This window comes from Crocodylus porosus, unplaced genomic scaffold, assembly GCF_001723895.1.
Source record: "Crocodylus porosus isolate Cpor-Errol unplaced genomic scaffold, CroPor_comp1, whole genome shotgun sequence".
NCBI lineage: Eukaryota > Metazoa > Chordata > Crocodylia > Crocodylidae > Crocodylus > Crocodylus porosus.
The window spans coordinates 78,785,855-78,811,277 of NW_017728943.1; the positions used below are offsets into that span (position 1 = coordinate 78,785,855).

General features: G+C 41.3%; 2 protein-coding genes across 4 annotated transcripts in view; both read left to right on the forward strand.

Moving 5' to 3' along the window:
- KIF6 (kinesin family member 6) overlaps positions 1-14,768 on the forward strand; it is a 415,530-nt gene extending 400,762 nt beyond the window's left edge. For 2 of the 3 annotated variants that reach the window (XM_019549618.1, XM_019549620.1), the window contains 3 exons: positions 4,182-4,271; positions 7,279-7,385; positions 13,443-13,558. In XM_019549618.1, the coding sequence (XP_019405163.1) occupies positions 4,182-4,271; positions 7,279-7,385; positions 13,443-13,459 (214 nt within the window). In that variant the 3' untranslated portion in view covers positions 13,460-13,558. Of the gene's footprint in view, positions 1-4,181; positions 4,272-7,278; positions 7,386-13,442 lie in introns of all 3 variants that reach the window. The other variant, XM_019549619.1, reaches the window with a different exon arrangement.
- Positions 14,769-18,788: 4,020 nt separating this feature from the next.
- The window catches only part of KCNK16 (potassium two pore domain channel subfamily K member 16), a 17,914-nt gene continuing 11,279 nt past the window's right edge, over positions 18,789-25,423 (forward strand). The window contains exons 1-2 of the mRNA XM_019548591.1: positions 18,789-18,883; positions 24,814-25,177. Coding sequence (XP_019404136.1) covers positions 18,789-18,883; positions 24,814-25,177 — 459 coding nt within the window. The remainder of the gene's footprint in view (positions 18,884-24,813; positions 25,178-25,423) is intronic.

Below are 25,423 nucleotides of genomic sequence, written 5' to 3' on the forward strand. Positions count from 1 at the left end.
GCATAACTTTGAGATGCCCAGAGGGCACTAAGCACAGGTTAAGTTTTAACATGCAGGCACTCACGTTTTAAGTACCCTTAGAATGGTCAAAGTGTAAAGGGGTTTCCACACAGGTACTGAAGCACTAGTGAGCATCCATGTGCCTTTTTAAAACAAGATTTACTTTTCTAAACCTCTCATGTGTTTTTGAAGATTTTACCCAAGATCTAAAGTTCTTTACTGAATTGATAGTTCTGGAGAAGTGTGAAACTGCTTTGTGTCTAGTTATCATTGTTGTCATTGTTGGCAGTCCTTTGATACAAGGATGATAGTCTTCCAGTACACAGGGAAGTCATCAGTGAGTCTGGGGGTGGCTGCAGAGGCCAATCCAAGATCTGCATGTTCAACTGCAGATATGGCATGCAGTTCCAGAAAGAAGGAGTGGATCCTGATGATGTCAAGTCACAGCTCTTAACCTTTGTTTCACTTGCTTATATTACCTCCATAGTGAGGCAACTGTGCACAAAATGGTCAATGCCTTGTTGTACTTTACAGAGCCACTGGGGATGATTCACTGTTTGAGCCTTCCAAGTATTGATGTTAATATTGCTTTCATCAGATTGGCCTTCAAGATGTACTTGAATCTCTTCTTTTGCCTACCTCTAAAGTGATTACCATTAGTGAATTGGACCTCTTTTGGGAGCTAGTTGTCAGGTATCCATACAACATTCCTGTCCAATGGAGCTGATGTTGTATAAACATGGCTGGTGGTGTCTGCTTGAGCCAGAACACTAGCATTCATTCTACTGTCCTTCTGATTGATATGAAGGATTTTCTGAAGACTGCTTTCAAGGCTTTCAGGTGTTTCCAATAAGCTGTCCAGGTTTCACACCCACCAAAACAACAGAGTAGGGATGGCAACAGCTTAGTAGACAAGAAGTTTGGTTTGAGCCCTGATATTGTGATTATCAAAGACACAATACTGGAGATGTTCAAAGGCCAGCACTGGCAGATTCTATTAAGTGTTGAGTATCATAATTTTTTTTTTTATGTTATAAGGAAGGTGACTACTGAGATAGGGTAAATGTTCAACACTGACCAAGAACTGCCCTCTAATTGTAAAATGTAGTGGAGCAGCTGGTTGTTTTGGAAGAGCCTGATAAAGTATCTTGGTTTTTGTGAAGTTGACAGTGAGTCCAGGCATTTCATCTGCTTCACAGAAGACATCAGGAATGATGTGGAGCTCTACAGTTGATAGGACACACAAAAGACAATCATCAGCATATTGAAGATGAGTAATGGAGGTGTTGGGTATCCTGAATTTGGAATGTAATCAGTTGATGGTAAAGAGATTCCCATCCATGCAGTACAGATTTCCCTAACTTTATGCTGTACATGCATTCCTGGAAAATGACACATAACTCAAATTTGCATAAAGGGAATCCACTTTACAATATAACAAATAGGGATACGTTCCTAGACCTCGACTGTACTGACCCCTGGACCCATTTCTACCACTTTCACAAAACAACTTTGGTACTCACCAACAACAGACAATACACATAAGCACAAGGCACCATCATAATGGAGATGGCAACTACAGAAGCACGTGTTGCAGACAATGAACGAGGAGCCCAGATCCACAAAGGAGACTATATTTTGGTGCACATCACTCCCACAATGTACCAACAACACAAAGCAGCTGACTGTGGGCTTCTAACACACCGATCGCATAAAAGTGAATTTACCTCACATATAACACATTTTTGGTATAAAAGGGTCAACGCATAAGAGCAAATTTGCACATACAGAACCTGCATAAAGCGAGGGAAACCTGTACTAGATGCTGATTCAAGATGGAAGTCTATCAACAATGAGATATGGAATAGCTGCAATACAGATGGAAAAAAGTATTGGTGCAGTCATGTATCGTTGCTTGACTGCAGTTCTCATGTTGAAGGGGTCCACGTTCAAGCCATTGCTCAGGACAGTTGCTGTCACGTCTTCATGAAGAAGTTTGATGGTACCAAATTATGGTTGGCATCCAGATATCACCAGGGCTTCTCTGTTGATTGAATCAAAAGCCTTAGTCAGATCAACAAAGGTCATGTAAAGATCTGTGGTGATCAATGGCACGTCTCCTGCAGCTGTCTAGCAAGAAAGAACATGTCGATTGTACCTCTGGATGGTCTGAAACCACATGGGTAGGAATATGCAGAAATTGTGCTGGAGGTGCATGGCACAGTGACTTCTTTAATTTTGGAGTTTCCCCCTGTGCCCTTCCCCCCACCACAGATTGGCAGGGGGGCCCCATCACTCACCACCCGTGCCTGATGGCTGAGAGGTGAAAACCACTGCAATTTTCACCTTCTGACCATCAGGTATAGGTGGCAAGCAGTGAGCAGCAGGGCCCCTCTGCCAATCAGCAGCAGGGGGCACACCGGGGAAACTCCAAGATTAAAGAAGCCGCTGCACCATGTACTTCCGTTGTGAATTCCAGAAATCCCTACACATTGGGACTCAAGTAGACTCTCCTTGGCAAAGGGAGTGAGTCTATTCAAGAGAATGTGGTGAGGATCTTACCAGCTATGAACAGAAGTACAATGCCACAGTAACTGGTGCAATCCAATCTATCTCCTTTCTTGAATATGGTTACAATTCTGACATCTGTCAAGTCACTGGGAGTCTGTTCTAGTCATGGCAATACATCAATAATATGTGACTCATCACTTCTTTGAAGATCCCTGGAATGCCTAGACACACTACCATGAGCTAATCAAGAACTATTCATTTGTTTCTATGTATATATTTATTTGATTTCTATGCCTTCCCATCCAAAAAGGCTGAGGATGGGTTACAGTATTCACATTAATTGTAAGTTATATTGTATTTAATTTAAACTTACTGTCACCTGAGTTCAGTTAAGCAGGTGTAAATGATATGGCACTTTAGGAGTTAAGTAGAAAAGCTTAGCTCTAAATCCGTGAGCTACTCATCTGAAAAAGACTTACCCTCTTGGGCACAGTATATTCTGCAAAACTGAACCTGGCACAATGTAATATAGTAAAATATCAGAAATAAATTTCTTTCCTTTTTCAAACTCTCTGCCAGAAATATCAATTCATAAGCCAAAATGAATGAAGTACTGTAAAGTTAGAAATGAGCAAGAATACAACAATCCTGCCACCTAGTGGAAATATCCTGCTTTTGAATAATTCCATGTTGCCATTCTCTTGAGTACTGGCACAGGAAATACTGCTACATATGCCAAACCCAAGGGCAGAGGAGAGAGTCACTGGATTAGGGAAAATGTCATTCCATAACAGAAATCTACCCCTCCCAGCTGATAAATCCCTTGATAATGAAATCTAATGGCTTTCCTGTAGGGGCTGAATATGCTACAGCTGTTTGCAATATATTGGACTGTCATCAATAAGGAAGCCATCAAGGACTTTGCTCATTTTTATCCAATTTCCACTTGATTTCAATAATAATTTTGTCCAAACAAAGACAGTAGAAAATGAGCCAGGGCCTCAATATTTGGCTCAACCTAAGCTCAGGGAATAAACCAAAAAAATCACAAATTGTATTTTCAAAACATATCCAAGTACACATTAAACTCCGGCATAGAAGTTTATGTGCTGTGTCTACAGACAGATTCTTTTAACACCTTGGGTTTTTTACCCCTTAGTAGCCATCTTACCTGTACAGGTGCAGTTATTGTCATATAATGTGGATAGAAAATTCTCCTTAGATTTGTAGATTCATAGACCGAAAGGCCAGAAGGGACTTGTGAAGGGTAGGTGATTGCACCACCTCTGGAGGGAGCCTAGTCCATAGTCTGGACACCTTGACTGTGAAGAAGTTTTTCCTAATGTTGAGCCTGAAATGGTCTTCCAAGAATTTGTGACCATTACTCTTAGTTTTCCCCTCGAGTGTCCTGGTGAACAGTTGCTCACCAAGCCCTTGATGTACTCACCTAGTGTAGTGGTCAGCTGCTACCAGGTCTCCTCTCAGCCTTCTTTTCCTCAGGCTGAAGAGTCCCGGATCCCTTCAAGAAGGCAAGAGATGTTTTTTTTTTATTTTTCCTGCTTAAAACAAGTAAATTATAAAAAACAGTTTCATTGATGTTATTCAGAATGTATTTGGGGGTTTTCCCTACATAAAATTTTAATTTCCTCTTCATTTCCTCTCCATCCCAGGTTCTCAGAAAGCAGAAGAGCCAATCCCAATGGATATCCTACTGGAGAAAACAGCATGAGCAACCTGAGTGACTCAGCTTCACAAATAAGGTAAGGTCTATGTTTCTGTTACTCAGAAGGGAAGGGAAGCCAGCAAGTTCATCAGTATCCTTAAAGTTCCCTTATCATCTTTCTGTGTCTCCTTAGAAAAAATATATATTGATTGCTCATTTGGAATCCAAGTGCATAACTGCAAGCCATATTCACCCCTAAATTTTACCCTAGTCACTCATGTTTATATTCATAATTAACTTATATCTTCCATGCGCTTCCTGTTGTCTGGAGATTGCTATAAGGTCATATTGTGATGTCTATATTATCACAATAAAAAAAGAAAGACGTTTTATTAAAAACAAAAAGCACACAGTCACCACCAAACCAAGACTTGGAATGTATAGAGTATTGTACTATATCAAGACCTTAAAATGAGATCTGCAATATTTCTCATTCCTATGCTTTTTTCATTATCATGATAGTGAAGTCAATTTTATGTAGAATCTTACTATGTGTATTTCCTTAAGACATTCATAATCCCTCTCCTGCATATTACCCCAGTAGCTTTCTGAAATCAGGAAGCCTGGTGCCTTTCTATATTGTCAGTGAGTATTTACAAAATCTAGTCAAAAAGGCATGGCTCCACTATGATCACATAACATTTTAAAAGAGGCGACAGAGCTTTTTTCAATCATTTATAACCGTTTTAGTGTTCCTTTTTCCATCCTTACACACCTAAAGGCAATAAACTTCCAGGAGACAGATCCTTGCTGCATTTCAGAATTAAAACTTTAGACACTTTGCTGTTGCCACACTTATGAAATGCGGTTCTAAGAAAAATCCAAAAAATGTGGTTCACAGTTTTGTATCCCTCCTCTATAAAACCTAAGACATGTGGGGTGCCTGTACATACCAGAGGTTTTAATCCTCATTAAATTAAATAGGTGTATAAAATTTAAACTTGTTTGTTTTGGAGCGTTGCATCTATGTTTACATGCACTAGGTTTATTCAAACTAATTAAGCTGGGTCCCTGGTTAGTGCCACAGGAGAGTGGGATAGTCTAGTGCTGCTTCCCCCCGGCCTGGAGTGCCCCCCGCCACACCCACCCACCCTGTGCCCTGCCACACAGTTGTGGAAGCAGGGAGCTGGCAAACCAGGCAAGAGTTTAAAAAAAGGGGAAAGCAATTCTAAAGCAAAAGCAATTGGAAGGGGTGAACTACAAAAAAGTCATAGTGCCATCTGATGGACAAAGGGGCTCATTACGCATCTTCAGATGCCTTTGTGTTTGCATGCAATGAATCCATGGATGTGACACTTTAATTCCCAGCAAGCCAAACTAAACTATGTCTAAGGAGTTTTAGTTTGATGCACAGGAAATACTTTTAAAGCATCAGGAAATCCCTCTCATTTAAACAGACATGCAGTTGCAGCTCATGAAAGGGCAAAAATCATGGCATGTACATGAGCCCATGGTTCCGTTTCCTACCACCACCCCCAATTGAGAAATATCAGAGGAGATTTTTATCAAGTTTTCTAAATTAGATCAATGTTGTGACACAGAAAAAGCATGGAAACATTTAGCACAAAATCTCAGTATTTCAAAAGTGTGTTTGCCTATCTGAAAAAAGAAGGAAAGAAAAAGTTTTAAAATTTGAAAGCCCCGCTTTTATGTACTTTTCTGTTTTCAGTGCTCAAATTCAGTGGTACATACAGGAAACTTAATTTGTATGTACATTAGCTAAAATATGCTGCACTGAATATTAGTTTGAAGATAGCTGCTTGATAGCTTGAGGCTGAACCTATGAGATGTTGAACAACAGTGGTTCCACATCATAGTGACAGTGTGTTTTCATCTGCTTCCTTAATTAAAAATATCTGACTATGCATGGGGGTCCCCAGTTTTTGTATAGTCTTTAATAAATGTCTCCATATTAAGCTATGTGAAGGACACATGAGAAAGTCTCCTGTTATTTTCTGAAAATATTCTGGCTAATTAAGTGAAATAAAATGTTTTGTTGAATACTTTTCTGCGCAATTTCCATCTTTGTTCTAAATCTGCAGACCACCAAGTTATCAACTAAAAATAATGGCACCACATAGACATGCATATCAGACGTGTTTTTTACATCAGCTTAATTAAATTCTGCCATAACAGTTATTTAGGACCTGAAGGTATAACAAAAAAAATCAGAAAAGTATTTTAAAAAGTGGGATATATGTAAACAGAATTGCTCTATATTTCCCTTTCTCTGCTTTGATCATTATGATTTTTTTGACGATTGGTATGGTTATTACTATATATTATTTGCATCAGCTATGTACTAATTTATCCATAAATAGGTAAGAAAACATAGAGTCAGGTCCCCAACTGATATAAATTAAAATGGCATGCTACATCATTTTATACTAGCTGAGGATCTGACCAATGTGGTAATGGTCTATATATCAAAGAATGTATCATGTAAATTAATAGTTTGACTGCATAAGATTATTGCAGCAAGCCACTATTTACAAAACCCAGGACTTGTCCTGGTTGCAGTGGCTGCCAGCAAATGTAATGAACATGGAGTCCACCAGCTAGTTCTATCTGCATATTTATACTCAGTTGATTTCCAGTGGCAAGTGTGCTGCAGATTTATCCAGTTCAAATAGTGGCATTTAATCTGGAGTAGAGTCACATCATACAGTCACACCCACCATTTCTTCTGTACTATATTTGTATAATCTACGTGCATTTCCATTTTTCATTAACTCTGCTTTAACACTAAATATTTTTAACTTTTTGTCGGTGGTTTTTAATAGCTAAGCTACAGTTTGTCGTATGCGTAGGAATACATATTTATTTTAAAAATACAAAGATCAGGCAGTTAAGATACCAAAGGTTTAATTCTGCTCCAGGTTATGCTTGTTTCTGCTAACATACCCAAAGAACAAGGCCCCTAAATCAATCTTTTTTTAAGTTAAAAAAGAGAAGGAATTATGAAAAAAAAGAAGAAAAAGAAAACACACAAACAAACAATCTGCTGACTCAACTGAATCTGTGAATTTGCTTGCTTATTTCAGGATGCCTCAGAGTTCAAAATCATCTATCCCTCTCACTGGAGACAGCCAGGCAGATGCTGACATCATGGCTTTCTTTAAAGCCAGACAGAATCTCTTGCAGAAGAAAGGTAAACCCTAGGGCCATGCCCCCAAGAGCGGACATGTGGTTTGCAGCACCATAAACCACGCACTCCCAAGAATTCTGCTAATTTACAGCATGACAGGGTTTTTGGACACTGGGAGATCCTGGTATGAAAAAACCTGTGCCACAAAAAAGCAGGGTGGCACACATGGCAGCCACCTGAAACTAGAGCCTGGCCAGCTAGACCCACACTCCAGCTGCCAGCGAGGTTCTGCACACCTGGATTGCCACTCCTGGAGTCCTAGGAGGCCCCCAGGTAAGGCTGCTGAGGCCAGCTCAGATGCTGGCCTCAGCCTCTCCTACCAGACCTGGGGCAACTTGCCGCACACCAGAGCATACATGCAGGGGCATTCCTCGGGGACAACTAGCAGAGGCACAAATATGTGCCGCTGCCATTTGTCCCTGTGGAACACATGTTCCCATTTGTGGGGGTACTCCGTAGCAGGCCAGCTGAGCTTTTCTACATGGCACTATAAAGCCTGAATGGTTTCAGCATCATTACTAATGCTAGTCCAGATTTAAACTGATAATTGTTTCATCAACAACTCCAACCATTAGAGATTTCTTTACATGTATCCAGTTTAATGCCTGTATTCAGCATCTCACTTTACACCTTGTATTATTATATTTTATGATCAGATAGAGGAATGTTTGAGGCAACTTTCTTAAAGTGAAAGATTATGTCATTTGTAATATTATCCTTTTATGGTTTCTCTTTGTTAAAGAGAAGATGCTAATAGTCTTGCTTACAGTGACCACATCTACACGAGACAGTGGCTGTACAGTAGCACATAAATACTGTGTAGTAGTGTCACATGGCAAGAAGTGTGACGCAACGCTACTGCACAGTAGTAACAAGTATACAAGTACTAAATGACTCATGTAGAGATGCACGTAGCCAGTGAATAACATTTCAATCTTCAGGTAGTGTTGTTGAACACAATGGGACTGTTTTTGGAGGAAGGCTGATCAAATAAGTAGTGCTGTCAGAATGAGGACATGAATGAACTAAAATAAAATCAAGAAGATTCTCTTTTCTCTACTATGAATGCACTTTCTATTCTGTGAGGCTGGTAGATGCTGAGCTGTAGCAACAGGGTTTTGATTTTCTGTTTGTTTCATAATTAGATGACGTGCTTTTAAAATCTTCAACATAACTTACATCCCTTTAAAAATAGCTGGCTAGAAGCTCAGTGTCCCTGTCAGCACTGCCCTGTCAATTTAAATGTATCCCCAACAGTTGATACAAACTAAGGATCTATCTAAAGCTTATGGCATCCCTGTGTCATTAAGTTTGCCTAACTATCCTACTCTGTCTGGTCCTCCCATCAATAGATATTGTGTGATATCAAGGCTAATGTAAATCCTTTATTGGTATTTGTCATCAAATCAGGGTGAAAGCACTTATACATGGACAGGGCCAGAGTAAGTAATTTAAATTGGCAGTAGGCAGAATCCACCAAACACACAAGGGTGGTTCCTGGGGGTGGCCTGGAATGTCATCATAATTCATCATAATAAAGAGAAAAGGATCTTGTTCTTTATAACAGTTTTTAGTGACAGCAGCAAATTAGAGAATAGATTAAAGCAGTAGTGATTACTGAAGCAATAACTTTCCATCAGCACTCCAGTGCTGATAACCGCATTACTCCAGCAAGCTATCAGCACCTAGCAGATGGTGTTAGCATTATCACAGAGTGGTGCTTTAGTATCACTTGGCTTATCAGGCCACTGTCAGGTAAACATACAGCAGCTGAAAAACCAGCCACCTTGCTCTCATACAAAGCAAACACTTTGAGTACTTAGGCTTTGAGGTCCCTTTTGTCTTAATTGAGTAAGGCTGCTGTCAGGCTTCTTCTGCAGACATAATTAAGCTGAATTTGTAGGTGGTTTATCCAGGAGCCAGCCTGCAGAAAAAGAAGTTAACACTGAAGGCAGAGGTCCTGGCTTCCAGAGGATCTAAGATTGATCCATTGTGTGAGATACTAAAAAGATTAACTCTTGATAACAAAAGCTCAACAACTTGCCATAAAACAGGCTCCCATGTCAATGAATCTCTTGCTCCCTTTTCTAACCTGCTTATTAGCCTGCAACCTATTTCCCAGCATTATGGATGGAGTTCACTAAAGGTTAGCTCTTACGCACACTACCAGCTATTAAGTCCCACTATATATGACAAAAATATCTTCAAAACAGAGGATGGTCTGTGCATCTGAAACTGTGTAAAAGTTCAGATATAAAAAGGTGGGCCAGATTCTGCCCTCAGTGGATGGATATGAGAATTGTATCACCTGAACAACAGGATGGCTTATGACAATCAGGAGAGAACAAATGATGTGGAATACAGGGAAATCATGTCTCCTCTGCTGATGAGCACCACATAGAAAAGATTGGAGCAAGCTATTGTCCATCATGTACAATAAAAAGCTCCTTCTCTGGTCTCTCCTTCAAACACTAGGAGAGAGACCTCCGTTCACCTCTCGCCCAGGTCAGGGAAGGATTTTACCCTGATACCAGTCTGGCTAGCAGTCTCTCCAGTAAGTTAAAACTCAAAAAGGAATCCTACAGAAAGTGGAAACTTGGTCATATTACTAGGGAGGAATATAAGAGTACACCCTAGGATACTAAAGGAATTGGCTTAGAGCTGCTGGCTATCATCTTTGACAACTCATAGAGGTTAGGTGAGGTCTCAGATGATTGGAAAGGGGCAAATATAGTGCCCATCTTCAAGACAGGGAAGAAGAGGGAATCCAGAGAATTGCAGACTAGTCAGCCTGACCTTGTGCCTAGAAAGATCATGGAGCAGGTCCCCAAGGAATATATTGTGAAGTATCTAGATGAGAACAAGGTGATCAGGAATGGATTCACAAAGAGTAAGTCATGCCTGACCAACATGATTTCCTTCTATGCTAAAGCAACAGGCTCTGTGGATGATGGGAGAGCAGTGGCTGTGATGTAACGTGGCTTTAGCAAGGCTTTTCACTCCATCTCCCACAACATTCTCATTAATACAGTAACGAACTACAGACTAGATGAAAGTACTGTAAGGTGAATGCATGACTGGTTGGATCATCTTGCTCACTGAATAGTTATCAGTCAATGTCTAGTTGGAAGAAGGTATCAAGTTGGGCTCCCTAAGGGTCTGTCCTCGAGCTAGTATTGTTTAACATCTTCATTAATGATATAGATAATTGGATTGAGTGCATACTTAGCAAATTTGCAGGTGACACCAAGTTGGATTGAGTTGTAGACATTCAGGAGGGTAGGGCTATTCAGAAGGATTCAGAATGACTTAAACCAGAGAAATGGTCCTAAATCAATCAGATGAAATTCAACAAGAACAAGAGCAAAGTCCTGCACTTGGGATGGAATAATTGTATGCAGAAATACAGATTGGGGAATGATTAGCCGGGCTGCAGTACTGCAGCAAAGGACCTGGAGGTTGCAGTGGACCATAAGCTGAATAGGAGCCAAGAGTGAGCTCCTGTTAGCAAAAAAAGGCAGCAGTAAACTGGGCTGTATTAACAGGGGTCTCTCTAGCATATTTAGGGAAATGATTCTTCTGCTCTGTTTGGCACTGGTGAGCACTCACCTGGAGTAATGTGTCCATTTTTGGGCCTCACACTACAAGAAAGATGTGGACATATTGGAAAGAGTCCAGTGGAGAGCAAAAAAAATAATAATAATGAGAGGCCTTAGAAACATGATTTACGAGGAAAGGCAGAAAAACCAGAACTATTAGTGTGAAGAGAAAACTGCAGGGGCATTTGATAACACTGTTGAAAACCTGAAGAGAGATTGTAAAGAGGGTGGTACTAGTCTTTTCTCTGTGACTGTAGGGGGCAGGAGGATGTGCAAGGACCTCAAGCTGCAGCAGAATTTAGGTTGAAGATTAGAAGGATTTAGGTTGGAGATTAGAAAGAACTTTCTGACTACAAGGGCCTACATCTTGAAGACAGTTCTTCAGTCTTGTGTGCAGTTCTGGTCTCCACATCTCAAAAAGTATGTAGTAGAATTAGAAAAGGTATACAGAAGGGCATCCAAAATGATCAGGAATATGCAGTATACAAAGAGAAACTAAAAAAAGCTAGGACTCTTTAGTTTGGAAAGTAGAAGGCTGAGGGAGTATATGATAGAGGTCTGTAAAACCATGAAAGGTATGAACAGAATGAATAAGGAACACTTATTCACAAGTCCCAGAACTAGAACTAGGGGGCCTTCAATGAATTTAGTTGGAGGCAGATTTAAAACTAACAAGAGACACTACTTCTTATGCAGTGCATAGATAACTCATTACCATAGGAAGTTTTAGAGGCAGATAGAATAGCCAGGTTCAAAAAGGCACTAGACTAATTCATGGATGATAGGTTTATTAATAGCTATTAAATAGAACACCCAGGGTTGTAATTTTAGTTGTCCTCAACCATGAGATACACACCTAACTTTTAGAGATGCCCATGTCATATGATCCTGCTGTCTCTATTCTCAGTCACGTCTCCTTTTTCACCACTAATGTTTCAAACTCTGAAGTGTGTCCTAGCTCAGTTGGGGCCAACCTTTTTTGGCAGACAGGCCACAGATTAGCCCTGCACCCTCCCCCAGTGCCATTCCAATCCCTTTTCCTTATCTGATCTGCTGATCAGCTTTTTGCTTCCTTCCCTGTATTCCCTGCAGGATCTGATGCTCTGCTTTCTGCAGCCTGCTCTTATTGGCAAATGTGCTGCCTCCCCAATCTGCCACAGCCACACAGAGATGCTGCCCATGTCGCTTGTGGCATCCATGCTGCAGGTTGGCCACCCTGTTCTAACTGATCTGTATTCAGAAGGGTACATTGCCCTCTCGTGAATTAAGTAGTACAGGGATCCTGAAAGAAGCTGGGCTCCTGGCAAAGGAAAGGCAGAGCAGCTTTGCAGGTAAAGAAATATCAAGGGAGGGAGACCAGAGTAGGTAGAAAGAGGAAAAGGAGTAAGCTTAGTGGGTGCTTTGGGGAAGAGGCCTGCAGTAATACTCATCCCTTATGTAGCACTTTTCTTCAGAAAATCTCAAAGATCTTAATTTTACAGATAGGCTAACTGAGCCCCAGGGCACTCAGGAAGACAGTGGCAGCGCTAGGAATAGAAGGCAAGTCCCCTGAGTCCCGGTTCGGTGCTCTATCTACCTGGCAACGCTGCCTTCCACGAAGTCCACATCTTTTTTAGGCTTTGCCATTCGGGAAATATTTGAGCATTTGTCTATTAATACACTTAACTGTCTACAGGGCTGTTGTACTTTATTCACAGAACTTTGTTTTCTTCATGGAAGAGCCCTTCAGGGGACTCCAGCAGAAAACATTGTCTCAGTAAAACAAAGCAAGGTTTGTTAGGCCTAGAAGATGATGTCAGCATACTTCCTGTTCCTTCCTATATTGATCCTGACCCTTTCAAACTGTTCCATATCAATAGTCCAGGACCGCACCAATGGCCCTGCTTTGCATTAGCTGAGAAAAGAAGATAAAATGTGTGCAGAGGCCAATGGAGTGGAAAACAAGTTTTATAAATAGAAAAGGCGCGTGGGAATGCACAACATCCTTAATGAAAATAATACAGTGGAAAAAGCCTTCTGTGGGGGTCTCCGGGGAGATTAGTTCATCATTCCCAGATCATTGCCATTCACATCTCTGAACTTTACAAATAGAGATTAGTTAAGGCAGGCACACATGCAGTCCATTACACTATTTGAATATCTCTCGTTCATTCTACTGCTTGGGAGTAGCTTGCTGGGGTTTGCTAATGCTAACTGTTACATGGAGACATGGTTCAATTAGTAAAGTAGTTTACAAAGGGCTGTTCTGCAATCATAAACCATCGTTAAATACTTCATTCTTTGGGTAGAGAAGTGAAAACTGTACCAGGAAAGAATGTAAATTTAATATTATCCTTAAAATCTTAGATTAAGGTATCTTCTTCATTTATAACTATTTTGTGTTTGCAGAGTAGCCAGTGGTTTAAAGTTAATAATAATGTCTTAAAGTACTCTTATTAAAAGTCTTTTTATCTCTTTTCAGGCTTGGGGATCAAGTGAAATTCATCTTAATGTCCAATATTTCTGCTTTAGAAATAGTCAAAAGACCTCCTTTCTGCCCCATTTTTGTATATTTAAGAACCGCTCAGAATTGAGTGCTTAGGACCTGCAACATAATTGACTGTGAATAACAAATAACTCATGGATGAAAACAAAATCCAACTTTGTAAGGAATGTTGTTGAATTTGTGCAGTCAACATCTTCAGCGTGAGCGAAGTTCAGGGAAGACTGAAATGACTAAACTTTGTTTATTTGGAATTTCACAGTCATATTGTAAAGGTCATAATTACCTAAAAATCTGTATAACACTTTTCCATATCAGCAATAAGTGAACCATTTCTTTGTCGCTGATCTCTTTTCTTCATTTGATGAACTGTACAATGGAAGCTTAAGGAAGAAGTCATGTGAAATTCAGCAGTTTTGTCTTCATGTGTTTGCCTGAGCCGCTGCTGGTTTTGGTTCTGATAGGATCGAGAGTAGTTGTATGCAGAAACAAGTAAGTATTTGGTTTATAAAATGTAGGACCTTTGCTGATGCCAACAATGCGTTATTGATTTTCTTTTTTTGAGAAAACGCAGTTTTTATGCCTCAAATTTTGAGATTGTGTTACAATATGAAAAATGATCTCTTTAGCATTGTGACATTTCAGAAATTAAAGGTTTCAGAAAAATGAGGTTTTCACTTAAATACATCAAATTAAATGTGACATTCCCCCAAACGTCCAGACTTGAACAAACAGCAGCGACATTTCAGAGATTTACACTGAAACTGAAATACTTTTTGCAAAATGGAAATTAAATATGAAAATGTAAATGCAGATTCATGTGTTCTTGCAAATATTTTGTATAGCTCTCTACACACTTTGTGTTATCTTCTTCACAACTCCCAGTCTCAGTTCAAGAGTGAGATTCAGGCAAGTCGAAATATTTAAAGCACACGTCTAATTCTCCAAGATGTACATGAAATCACTCTTTTTCATGATAGTGCTAAATTTGCACAATTTGCACTGCTGAAATCTGAAAATGTTTGGTTATTCAGATACAAATACAGATAACCTGATTGCCAGGAGCCATGTATTCTTAGAATGTTTTCCTCAATTTGTTGGAATTAAATTTTGTAGCAAATTGAAAGTTATGCCACAGCATTCACAGGATTGGAAAATACTTGAAGCTAAAGGTTTTCACTAAACTGGCAATTAAAATGCAGTCAATAAGGTAGTTTTTAATTTTAAAACTACTGAGTTTCTCTGTATTTCAGTTTACTCTAAAAATCACCCCAGGGTCAAAATAAATCAATACATTTTGCACAGGCTTTAGGAAGAATCAGATTAATTGAGGGCTTGATCTATTGTTATTATCTAAGATTATTTTCAATTAGGAAGAGGGGCATGTGATAGAAAAGGCACAGTTCTGCCTCTTTTTTTTTTTTTTTGGCTGTTCTGAAGGTTTTGTTAACCCCTTTTTCTTTCTTTCAGCTTCTTTATTCCTGCTGTTCCCGTGATGGTTGCCTTACTAATACTTGTGTGCATACATTACATTTTGGCTGTTCACAGTGGGTGGGATTGCTACTCATTGTTGCTGGTTTCTGGGGAGTTTGTGGAAGGAAACTAATGCAGTGTAACAGCTGAAAACAAAGAGGAGAACCAGCATCCTGTGGTCAACCAGCTTTCTGTAGACCACAGCTTATGAACCACTATGCTAGAGAATCCATTCAGCAAGCTGTTTCTCTGCAGGCCCTCCCTTGCACAGAGACTGCCAGTCATGCTGAATTAATGTTCATACAACAGTACTGAGTACAACAGAGCTACCAAACTGAGTTCACTTAAGACAGCAAGTTGAAATGAACCAGAATGTTGATAGTGAAGACCTGGACTGCTGTTCAGTTCAATGGCTCTCCTTTCTTTTTATCAGTAAAATCTCCATTTCACTTGGAAGTTGCTAGGAGAAAAGCATTAGGAAAATAGTCAGTTTCTCCTGAGAGTTACTCATTTGACAACAGCCTTCAGTAGGACACTGAGAGATTGGTCCCTGCACAGAACTGATCTTGTGTGACTGTTATATAATGATTTCATATGCATTATGCTCTCAGTTTGCCAGCTTATTATAGATATTGGAGACAGATCTATTAGTTTCCCAGATCCAAAATCTTGTGTTCTTAATTCTGATTTCATACCAGTTTTCATTAGTATGACTCCCAGTGATTTAAACCAAGGTAATCTGGATTTACAGAATGATCTACAATCCGGATCAGGCCAAAATGTGCAAGATAAGTGTGACTGAGATATAAATAGTAATAAAAAACTACATAAATAGAGATGAATGATGAAAACTGCCCAGGCAACCCTTTAGATACTTCCCTAATGCAGCTATTTTAGACACGAAGTTAAACATCTTTTTTGCATATTTGTCCAAAAGTACTTGTCCACCATTTTTTCAAGATTCCTCCCTTCCCTGAAGACTGTTACTTAAGAAACTATCAGTTTCTATAACAGTTTGGTTGATCATACCTTAATAATGCAACCTGTCCTGATAACTCTTGCACAAATAATATACAGTCTCATTGGAAAGGCCCAGTGTTTACCAAGCGGAAGGAACAGTCAGTAGCATAGGTTTACATTTGGATTTGTGCCTGCCTAGTCACCTGTAAAGCAGTTTTCCTAAGTAAAGAGGTTCTCACAGATGACTGAGTACTGTCTATTGACCGTGATATCTAACCAGTGGCTGTGTAAACTTGTAGATATGGTAAATACTATTTATCATCTCTAAGCAGAGTAAATCCAAAGACCTTGTTTGCAGAGGCATTGTGGGGCAGTTGCAGCACAGTGCTGGATGTCACACAGATGTTCCCCAGGAAGAACTCATGCCAAACACCGTGGGCCACATCATCCTCTGCCACAGTAAAATCCAGACACCTCCTACCCTTGTGTCCCCTTCCCGTTTGACTATAAAAGAGCTTCTTTCTGAGCTCCACTTTAATGTCACCATTTCCAGGAAAGGCCCAAAGGACCTGTTCCTATTTGTGCGAAATCCCCAGTGATCTGTATAGAGGCCACATCATCCATATGAATTGTTGCACTCAGTAACTGGCCCCTCATCACCCCTCCTTCCACAGCTTCCTGACCACAACTGAAATTCATACACATGGTATCACTAGCATGTACAGTAGAACCTGGATACTTTGCACACTTCAGTCCCTTACCCACCCTGTGAAGATGAGGGTTTATGAACTAACCAAGGGATATGCAGCGGCAACAAACAGCTGTGTGGTACCAGGGAGGTCCGCCAGGTGTTTCCTGCAGCTTTGGTTGCAAAGGGCACTGTTTCTCCAATCAGCTGCTCAGGACCACTAATGAGCTCCAGCTGAGTGGAGAAGCTGCCCCTTTTGAAGTAAAAGCTGCAGCTGAACAGCTTATCCTTCACCAGGCAACCCACTGTAAATTAAATGGGTCATGAACCACTTGGATACGAATGGTCCAGGTTCTGCTGTATTGTAGTATTCTCCCAGTGAGAGTTTTCACTAGTCTGATCGTGTTTAACTGATCATAGTATATATAGGTTTAATGTCAATAATATAAACACACGGCATTTCAGCAAGATAAAGGGTTAAGCACTCATAAAAGCTAAATGTTCTAACTGCTCAGCTAGAGAATATGGATGTCGGCAAAATGAGATTCTCAGCCTGACAGGTTGTCTGGGTATGTTTTATGTCCCCCTATAGCATATCTTTTATCTTTTCAGAGTTCCTTTATTTTAATAACTACAAAAATCTCATTTCTATTCTAAGATTTTTTTTAAATAGGCATTTTTATTTGTTCTTTAAATTATTTTTAAAAAACTTTTTTTCCAATTTTTCTATCCCACATCTAATATTTTCTATGAAATCTCACCAAGGTGGTAAATAATGTTATTTAGGGAATTATAATACCAGTTACTAATACCAGTGACTTGATCTGATACCAGCACAAGAAAACTAAGAATTCTTAATGCTACCCCTGCTTTCTTTTGTCCTTAGAGATAACAGCACTTGAGATGGTCATGTTTTTTAATATCTGATATCATGTTTTTTCAATATCTGAGGCTCTTCATTACACACAAATGCCAAACTAGTCATACTTACATTTAGGACTGTCTATTGACCTGCATAAATTGAGTCTACTTTGTGGCTGTAAGAAGTTAGCTCTTCAAAAGATTGAAGCAACCAGATCCAGTGTTCAAAGACAGAACAACAATAGGATTCAAGGAATTGTTCACAGAAATTATGAGAGAAAAGTATAATCAAAATCTTGTGGCTTCTTTTATCCATTCTCCTGGAAAAGACAAAAAGCCCAATGCACCTGTTACATACATGTATAAATCAGTATTTCAAACTGTATTGTCCAAATCTGGAGCAAATAACATCAAAATCAAGACCAGAAAGTTGGTAGAGAACAGAAATACAGTATGTTACTTTGCTCAGAAAATTAGGGTTTAAAACTAACTCCAGTAAACAAGGGGGAAATGACACAATTCAGCAATTAGCTGTGTACGGTTGTCCTGGCCAGAAGCAAACTTGTACTGAACCTCTGAATACTCACATTCAGATTTGTCTTCTGGCCTTATTCAGAAAAGTTTACTCTAGAAAGTTAGCCATGAACTGTCATATCAGAACAGTGAACTGGGCAGGTCAGCCAATGTATCCCTCAGCTATATATACCTCATTATCATTTTAAGCCTAATCTTACTTCTGCACCACATAGACTTGTGTGATCTTCCATATTTCATTACAGTATTGTTTTTTTTAATTAGAAATACTGGATCAGGATATTTAGGTAATTGTAATTACCTTTCAGAAACCAATTAAACATCAAGTTAAGCTTCCTCAGTTACTTTTAGCTTGACATCTATTTTTTATTTCTTCTATAGTTTGAAAAACAGTATTCTATGTGTAGGACTTGGCATTTTGAAAGCAATGCCAGAAATGGGTTTAACAATTTTTGAAATATTGGGTCTTTCCTTATACTATGCTTATTTCCTTAGCATAGTATATTTAATTTGATGTATCAGCTGGGTCACAACCCTGGAATCATATTGGTATCTGAGTTTTCCAGAAGATCTCAGATGGGAACACTTGGGGTGAACAATCTATCACATCAGAATGGAATGATGGATATATTATCATAGGCCTAGAGATGAGCCAAGAAGATGCCATTCAGATCCAGATCCAGGTTACATTTGGGCAAGAATTCAGTGCTCAGATTTGAAACTGAATCTATGCTAGAGTTCATATTTAGATAGACAACACCTTGTTACTCTGAGTGTATACAGTACCTAGCCCTGTGAGCGCCTCGTACATGACTGGAACCTCTGAGTTCTACAACAACGAAGACAGCAACAATAATGAGAAGAAGAGGAAGTCCCAGTCAAATCAAAAAGCCCTGGGCAAAAGGTTGAGGATGTTCCTTACAAGTCATTGCATGCATCATCCAGACAGCTCTATTAAGAAGCTACATATACCTTCTAAGGTTGCATCCAGGCAATCATGGCCATGTGGTATGTGGTGCTGCAGACATTCAAGTATTCTCCACACTGCAAGGCTGGGGGGGAGTTGACCTCTGGATACCCAGGGGTCAAAAATCCTGCACAAAAAAGGTGGAGCAGCATACTTTGGCTGCCAGCCAGGCTCTATGCAGCAGGATCACCGCTACTGCAGCCCCAGGAGGCCTCCAGGACCACAGGTAAGGTTGCTGGGGCCAGCCCAGTACTAGCCCCAGCCTCCCCTACCCCACTCGGGGTAACTTGCTGCATGCCAAAGGGTGCATGACACAGGTGTTCCCCGGAGACAACTAGCAACAGCACAAGGTGTGGCACTGCTAGTTGTCCCCTGGGAGCCAAACGTCCAAGCTCATGTGGACGTGGCGTAAGAGTTGCAGAAGAGGCCAAATGATAATTTATGAGAATTTTTCAATCAGGGGAAGGCAATACCTGAAGAAATACTTTTTTAAAGGAAAGGCTTAATGTTGCACTGGGCAGTTGCTAGGGCTGATCAAGGTGTCATGCCCCTAACGCTGGCAAGAGAAAAGTCAGAAGCATGCAAGAGGTCAGCTCAGAAAACAGATGGAGGAGTGGCAACAGAAGACACTGCCAGGGAATTTAGCTTAACATGATCTCCACAACCAAATTGATCATCAGCACTTAACTGCTTGGTTGAGGTGCAAAGCTCTTTAGTGAAAGGGAACACATCCCTCAGACCCAGCACCACCTGCTTCAGCTGCTGTGGCGCCTCCTCAGGCCACGCCAGCTACGCACTCGGCCCCACATCAGGCTCAGCCAGGTCCTGCATGGCCCCAGCACCATGGTCAGGATGTAGAAAGACTCAGCGTGCCCAGTGGAGGCCACCCTGCTGGGACCAGCCCCCCCCCAACCCCCACGGCGAGCTGGGGAGGGCCTGGCTTGGCAGCATGGAGGAGCCTTCCAGGTTAGGGCCACAGGGGCATTAGCACAGCAGAATGCACAGGGATCTCATCACCCTGCCTGGGACGCACTGCTGTGGGGGGGCCAGGCAGACCCACCATGGGCTGCTATGGCGGGAAGGCTCTGCCTGACCCCAAGTAGTGGCCATCATAGACATTTTCTGCTACTCTGCCCTCTGTCCTCTATTGATACCAAACCTAATGCCTTTATGCCCTCTATTTTTCTCTTTAAGAGAAAAATAGAGGACATAAAGGGGTCGGGTTTCATATCAATAGAGAACAGAGGACAACTGGACTATCCTCTATGATGGGCACCTACCCCAGTGGAGAGGCCCAGCACCTCCCTCCCCTCCCATGGCAGTGGGATCTGGGTACAGGAGAGGTCTGCAACCCCAGTTCCATCCTCAGCCTAGCCCCAACCCCTGCCTGGGGAGAAGAGGGGAAGCCAGAGCTGGGCAGCACCCCCTAGTGGCTCACCCACACCCACCGCCCCCCACCCACAGCTCCCCATCAGCAGCCTGGGGCCTGCATAGCACCAAGTATATGGTGAAGACATAAAGGGCCAAAGCCATTCCTGCCAGAGGTCACTGAACAGTAAGTGGTAAGTGGTATAAACATAATTGTTGTTTAACCATTTACATCCCTACATCCTTGACCTCAATTGTAAGGAAAAAATTTAAATTGAAGAGTTTTTTTAGTTGCTGCTCTACAGCTCCTGTTTTATGTTGCCTACCCCTCAAATACCTCACTAGAATTGTAGTTCCCCCACACAGAAGACAATGACAATGGTAGGAACAAAGTCACCATTACCTTTCACATTTTTTCTTACAGTTTCAGAATACACTGTTCTGTTCACTTGCATGAAACTGTATGTTTGTGAAAATACCTTTGTTAAATAAGTGTTCATGGTTTTGTCCTTGCACTTATCTCCAAGCTTATTCAACTGGAAAGTGCCTCATCTCCAACTGTGCATTTACTTTGCATTTTCTTTTGTGTAGACACAATTGATTTTTTATTTTTGACTCTTTCTACTGAAACACCGCTTATTAGGTCAGGCAGAGGACATATCTTATCACATATTCCATGTGTCTTTTCAGGTTCATCCCAGCTGCTTGGTATATTTTATTTTCCATTAATTGATTTTTGGTGACTACGCTTTTGAAATGTGTTTTTAAGTAATAGTTTATTTCTGCCATTAAAGATAATAATGGCTTATATCAAAGATGATTAAAAATCACTGCATTTCCAATGTGTACGTGATGCACCTCACTTTAGCTATGGGCCTATCAAGAACAGAGGATGAAGAAAGCTCATCAAATTTGGAGGTTTGGTTTATACAAGCCCGAGAAAAGTACCCCAATTTTTTAGATCTTTTAGATATTTTATTTTTTACGCCCCCGTCTTTCTACATTGAAATCTACCAGCCTAACTGATGTTTGTTTTCCCCCAGGCCACAAGGATTTAGGCTTCAAAATGTGAGACATACACTCTGTTGTTGAAAAGAATAGAAGACCAATGAGACTTCTGGGAAAGGAAAAGTCCTCTGAATGTTTTCTTTCCTGAGAAAATGTGTAGACTAGATTAGTTGAATCACTCATTTATTAATTCATCTATTGATGTAACTAATTACTTAGTACCTTTAATTATGGTAGCATGATTAGTTATACAAATTTGACATAGTTCATCAACAGGTAAGCAAAATAGATGTGTTTACATCCATCCCAGAAAGTTAATAGATTTACACTCCTTTTCACCTACTAAGAGAAATGGGTCCCATAGATTATGGCACTACAAATTTACACATCAGACATTAAGCATTAAGACTTATATGGTGAAAGCAAGCTGCAATTACTCATACGACCTGTCCCAACCCAAGTTATACATGAATTCCCCACAGTCCACAACAAATAGATAATGCCTTTCCCCTGTGAAATTCGGAGACAAAACGCTTCACTGCTGGCCACTGGAAATACTGCTTTCTGTGACAGGCAAACCGGTAGCTCAGTTTCTTCAGATCCATTTGTATCTAATTTTTATCTACTTGTTTGGAACTATCAATCTCCCCTCTTTCTCCCTCTCCCCACTTCCCTTCTGCCTTTTGTATTCAACATTTCTCTCTTTTTTATATACTGCCTTATGCACATCCTTTCACAGCATCTGATGAAATGAGCTTCAGCCCATGAAAGCTTGTTCTGTATATATATAAAAATATACACATTTACTTTGATTAGTCTATAAGTAGGGACCACTGAAATTTGCGCTGGAAGTGTGCTGCGTGGCAGCTCCTTCAGTCTTGCAGTTTTTCCCACGTGCCCCTCCCACTGCTGATTGGTGGAAGGGACTCCATTGGCTTTGCTGTTTGCTCCTCACAGCCAGGAGGCAAAAACCAGTTTTAAGTATGCCACATTTTTTGCTTCCCATCCTGTCAGCAGCAAGCGGTGGGGTCCCTCCACAAATCAGCAGTGGGAAGCAAAAAAACGCAGCATATTTAAAAGCGTCGTTTTCTCCTCCTCGGCAATAAGGGATAAACGGCAAGTGGCAGGACCCTCTGCCAATCAGCAGCGGGGGTGCAAGCAGGGCAAACTGCAAGATTAAAAGAACCACTGCGCAGTGCACTTTGACGCAAAACCCAGTAGTCCCTATCTATAAGGCCTTTGGCAGCTGCTATTCAGCTAAAGGTGCCATGGAATCTGATGCATAACCCTGGCAATTGTGCTTCCTGCCATGCTACACATATGTAGCTGGAGACAATTGTGGGACCAGGGATCAGATCCTCATTGCGTCATATTGCTGGTGCAGAGGGAGCTTGAGATGAACTGTCTGCAACAGCAATTAGTGCAGACTAATTAGGAAGCCAATCAGCTAATCCCTGCTCTCAGCTTGGGAGCATATCAGAGTTGAGGGCTTGAATACCCTCCAAGGCTGGGATCCCAATCAGTTGCAACTCCCAGCATCTGGGATACAGTCAACTTACAGGTTCTGCTGAGTCCCAGAGACTGACACTACAGATTAGCAGCTGCTCCCAGGTACAGGGGCACATCAGAGCCCTTGTCTCTACTGTGGGATCAGCTGGGAGTGGCACCTGGACAGGGCTTCCAGGCTCTGGGGTTCATGCTGTGCCTCAACTGCACCCCAGAGCAGGGAGCCCCAACCAGCTGCCCCTCATGGCCAGGAGGTGTAGCAGAGTCAACAGTTCTGCTGTGCCCCGGCAGCTGAGAGCAGTAGCTGATTGGGGCCCCAGCCTCAGAGCCCTTTACTCCAATGTGCCCTGGAGGCTGGGAGCAGCTGATTGGGGCTCCCACCCGGGGCAGCACTTGGGAGTCAAGGGCTCCCATGCAGTCTGGAGGCTGGGAGCCCCAATCAGACTGACTGCATATGCAATTTAAGACAAGATGGGAACCAGCCACAAAGTTATTACACTTTTTTGGTGGTTTATTCCTTGTTTTCTCATGCCATTAATTTCATTAACGTGTGGGCAGGTCGCTATTTAAGAGGTGATTAACTAGTTAATCATGTCTTAAATGTAACATCTGCCAGGGGCCTAAAGTGCAAATTTATTCTACCTTTATTTGACTTCAGACTAACATTGCTAAGTACACCTCAGTATCAATTGCTCTTATTTCAGCTCCTGACTCCTCTCCATCTGAGCCAGGGTCCAACACTGAGTCCTCAGGTTCTCTCTGCCCTGCACTGCAGCAACAAAGCACCTGCAAATGCACCAGGACAACTCCAAGATCTGCCATACTGATAAAGTAGTTTTTCATGAGTTACTGGGGATGAGCTATACCCTGTTTCCTGCCAGTCAGCCCATCCCCAGTGTAAAGTAGAATGGGTGTTCAGACTTTCAGCACATGGGTTCTCCCAGAGGTGAATGAGAACTGAAATAGCCTATCAACCTACTTCTCCAAGCATTAGTCCCCACTGTAAAGCAAGTGAAAAAATCCCAATAATTGAGCAAAGGAAGGAAACAGGCATCAGGGGCATTTAACCAGGATGAAGCTTAAGAGAAAAACCACAATACCAAACCTGTGGCTTTCTTTCTGTATCCAAGTTTTTATTCAATTACATTTTGACCAAGGTGCCTTTGTAAGGCTCTTCCTAATGTAAAATAATTATTAAACTCCATCTCCCTTTCAGTGCATGAAAATCATTAAGGTTCCCCTGAGTGAGTCTGTGGTACCATTTTAGCTAAAGATTAACCTTTAGCCCTCCTTCCCCTTCATGCATTTGGCTTAAAAGGGCAAGCCAGAAGTGGAAGCAGCAAAGATGAATGATTCATTCCCTAAATCTACAGCCTAGGCTTTTCGGAGTCAACTGACAGAGTTCGGCGCCAACAGGCCAGGAGAGAAAACTTGCTAGGGTTAGGATCCAGAGAGGATTTCTGTCTTGTGATCAGGCTGAATTCAGGATGCTTACAAGCTTCATCATGTTGCGTTCAGTGAGGCCACCAATGATTGCACAGTACAGACTGCAACTACTGACTTTTCCGTGTATTCAGCTTCATGCTCTTCTTTGTCCCAGGGAATCTATAACCAGAGAGATCGTAGAGTTTCTATGTACTAAGATCTAATGTTTAGAGCAAGGTATTGACAGATAAGATTCCAACAGTCTTTTCCTGGCTCTGCCATCAACTCATTGTGTGACCTGAGATAAATCACTTATCACATTTGTGCCTCTGTTGCCCTGCCTAGAAAATGATGGCGATGATGCTTCCCTCACAGTAGTTTTGTGAGGCTTCATCCATTCATTGAAGCACATTAAGATATTTGGATAAAAAGCAATTTATAAAACTAAGATATGAGTAATATTCATATTAAATAATAAGTGCTTTCCAGTGATTTTACTCGTGGCTGAAAAAAAGATGAAGGGGAATGAAAACTGTGTGCATTAGTTGCATTTCATACAGGCCTGATACCCTAAAGCTGTTTGAGCACAGTCTGCACAGCGATAGCTGGAAACGTGACCGTGTGATTCCTTCGTGTCTCGGGCAGTCTGCCTCTCCGAACATTAATCTAGTGAGTACTCAGCAAGGACAGCTGAGACCTCGTGGCAACAGCATGCCCCACCTCATGGTATGCAACAGACAGATCAGCTGGACTCTGACACTGGTGCTGGGGTATCTCTTTTACCTCCTTCTGGGTGCTATGGTGTTCCAGCTGCTGGAGAAACAGGCAGAGGCCCAGTCTCGGGATCAATTCCAGCTAGAGAAGCTCAAGTTTCTGGAGAACTACACATGCTTGGATAAGCAAGCCCTGGAGCAGTTTGTGCAGGTAAGAGGTACAATCTGCCCTGATACCGGCAATCCCCAATCCCACAAGGTCATGGACTGGTTTGGGCTGAAGAGAGTTGTATATTTTTACTATGAGTTTGTGCATTGATTTAATCCTGTGCCACTAAAAAAAATTGGGTGTACTAGCAAAAGGCAGATGTTCTGCAAATCCCTCTGTGCAGCTCTACCATTTTGCTTTGAACCTCACCTGGACTCCCCAAACTTGCAGCTCTTTGAATGCACCTCG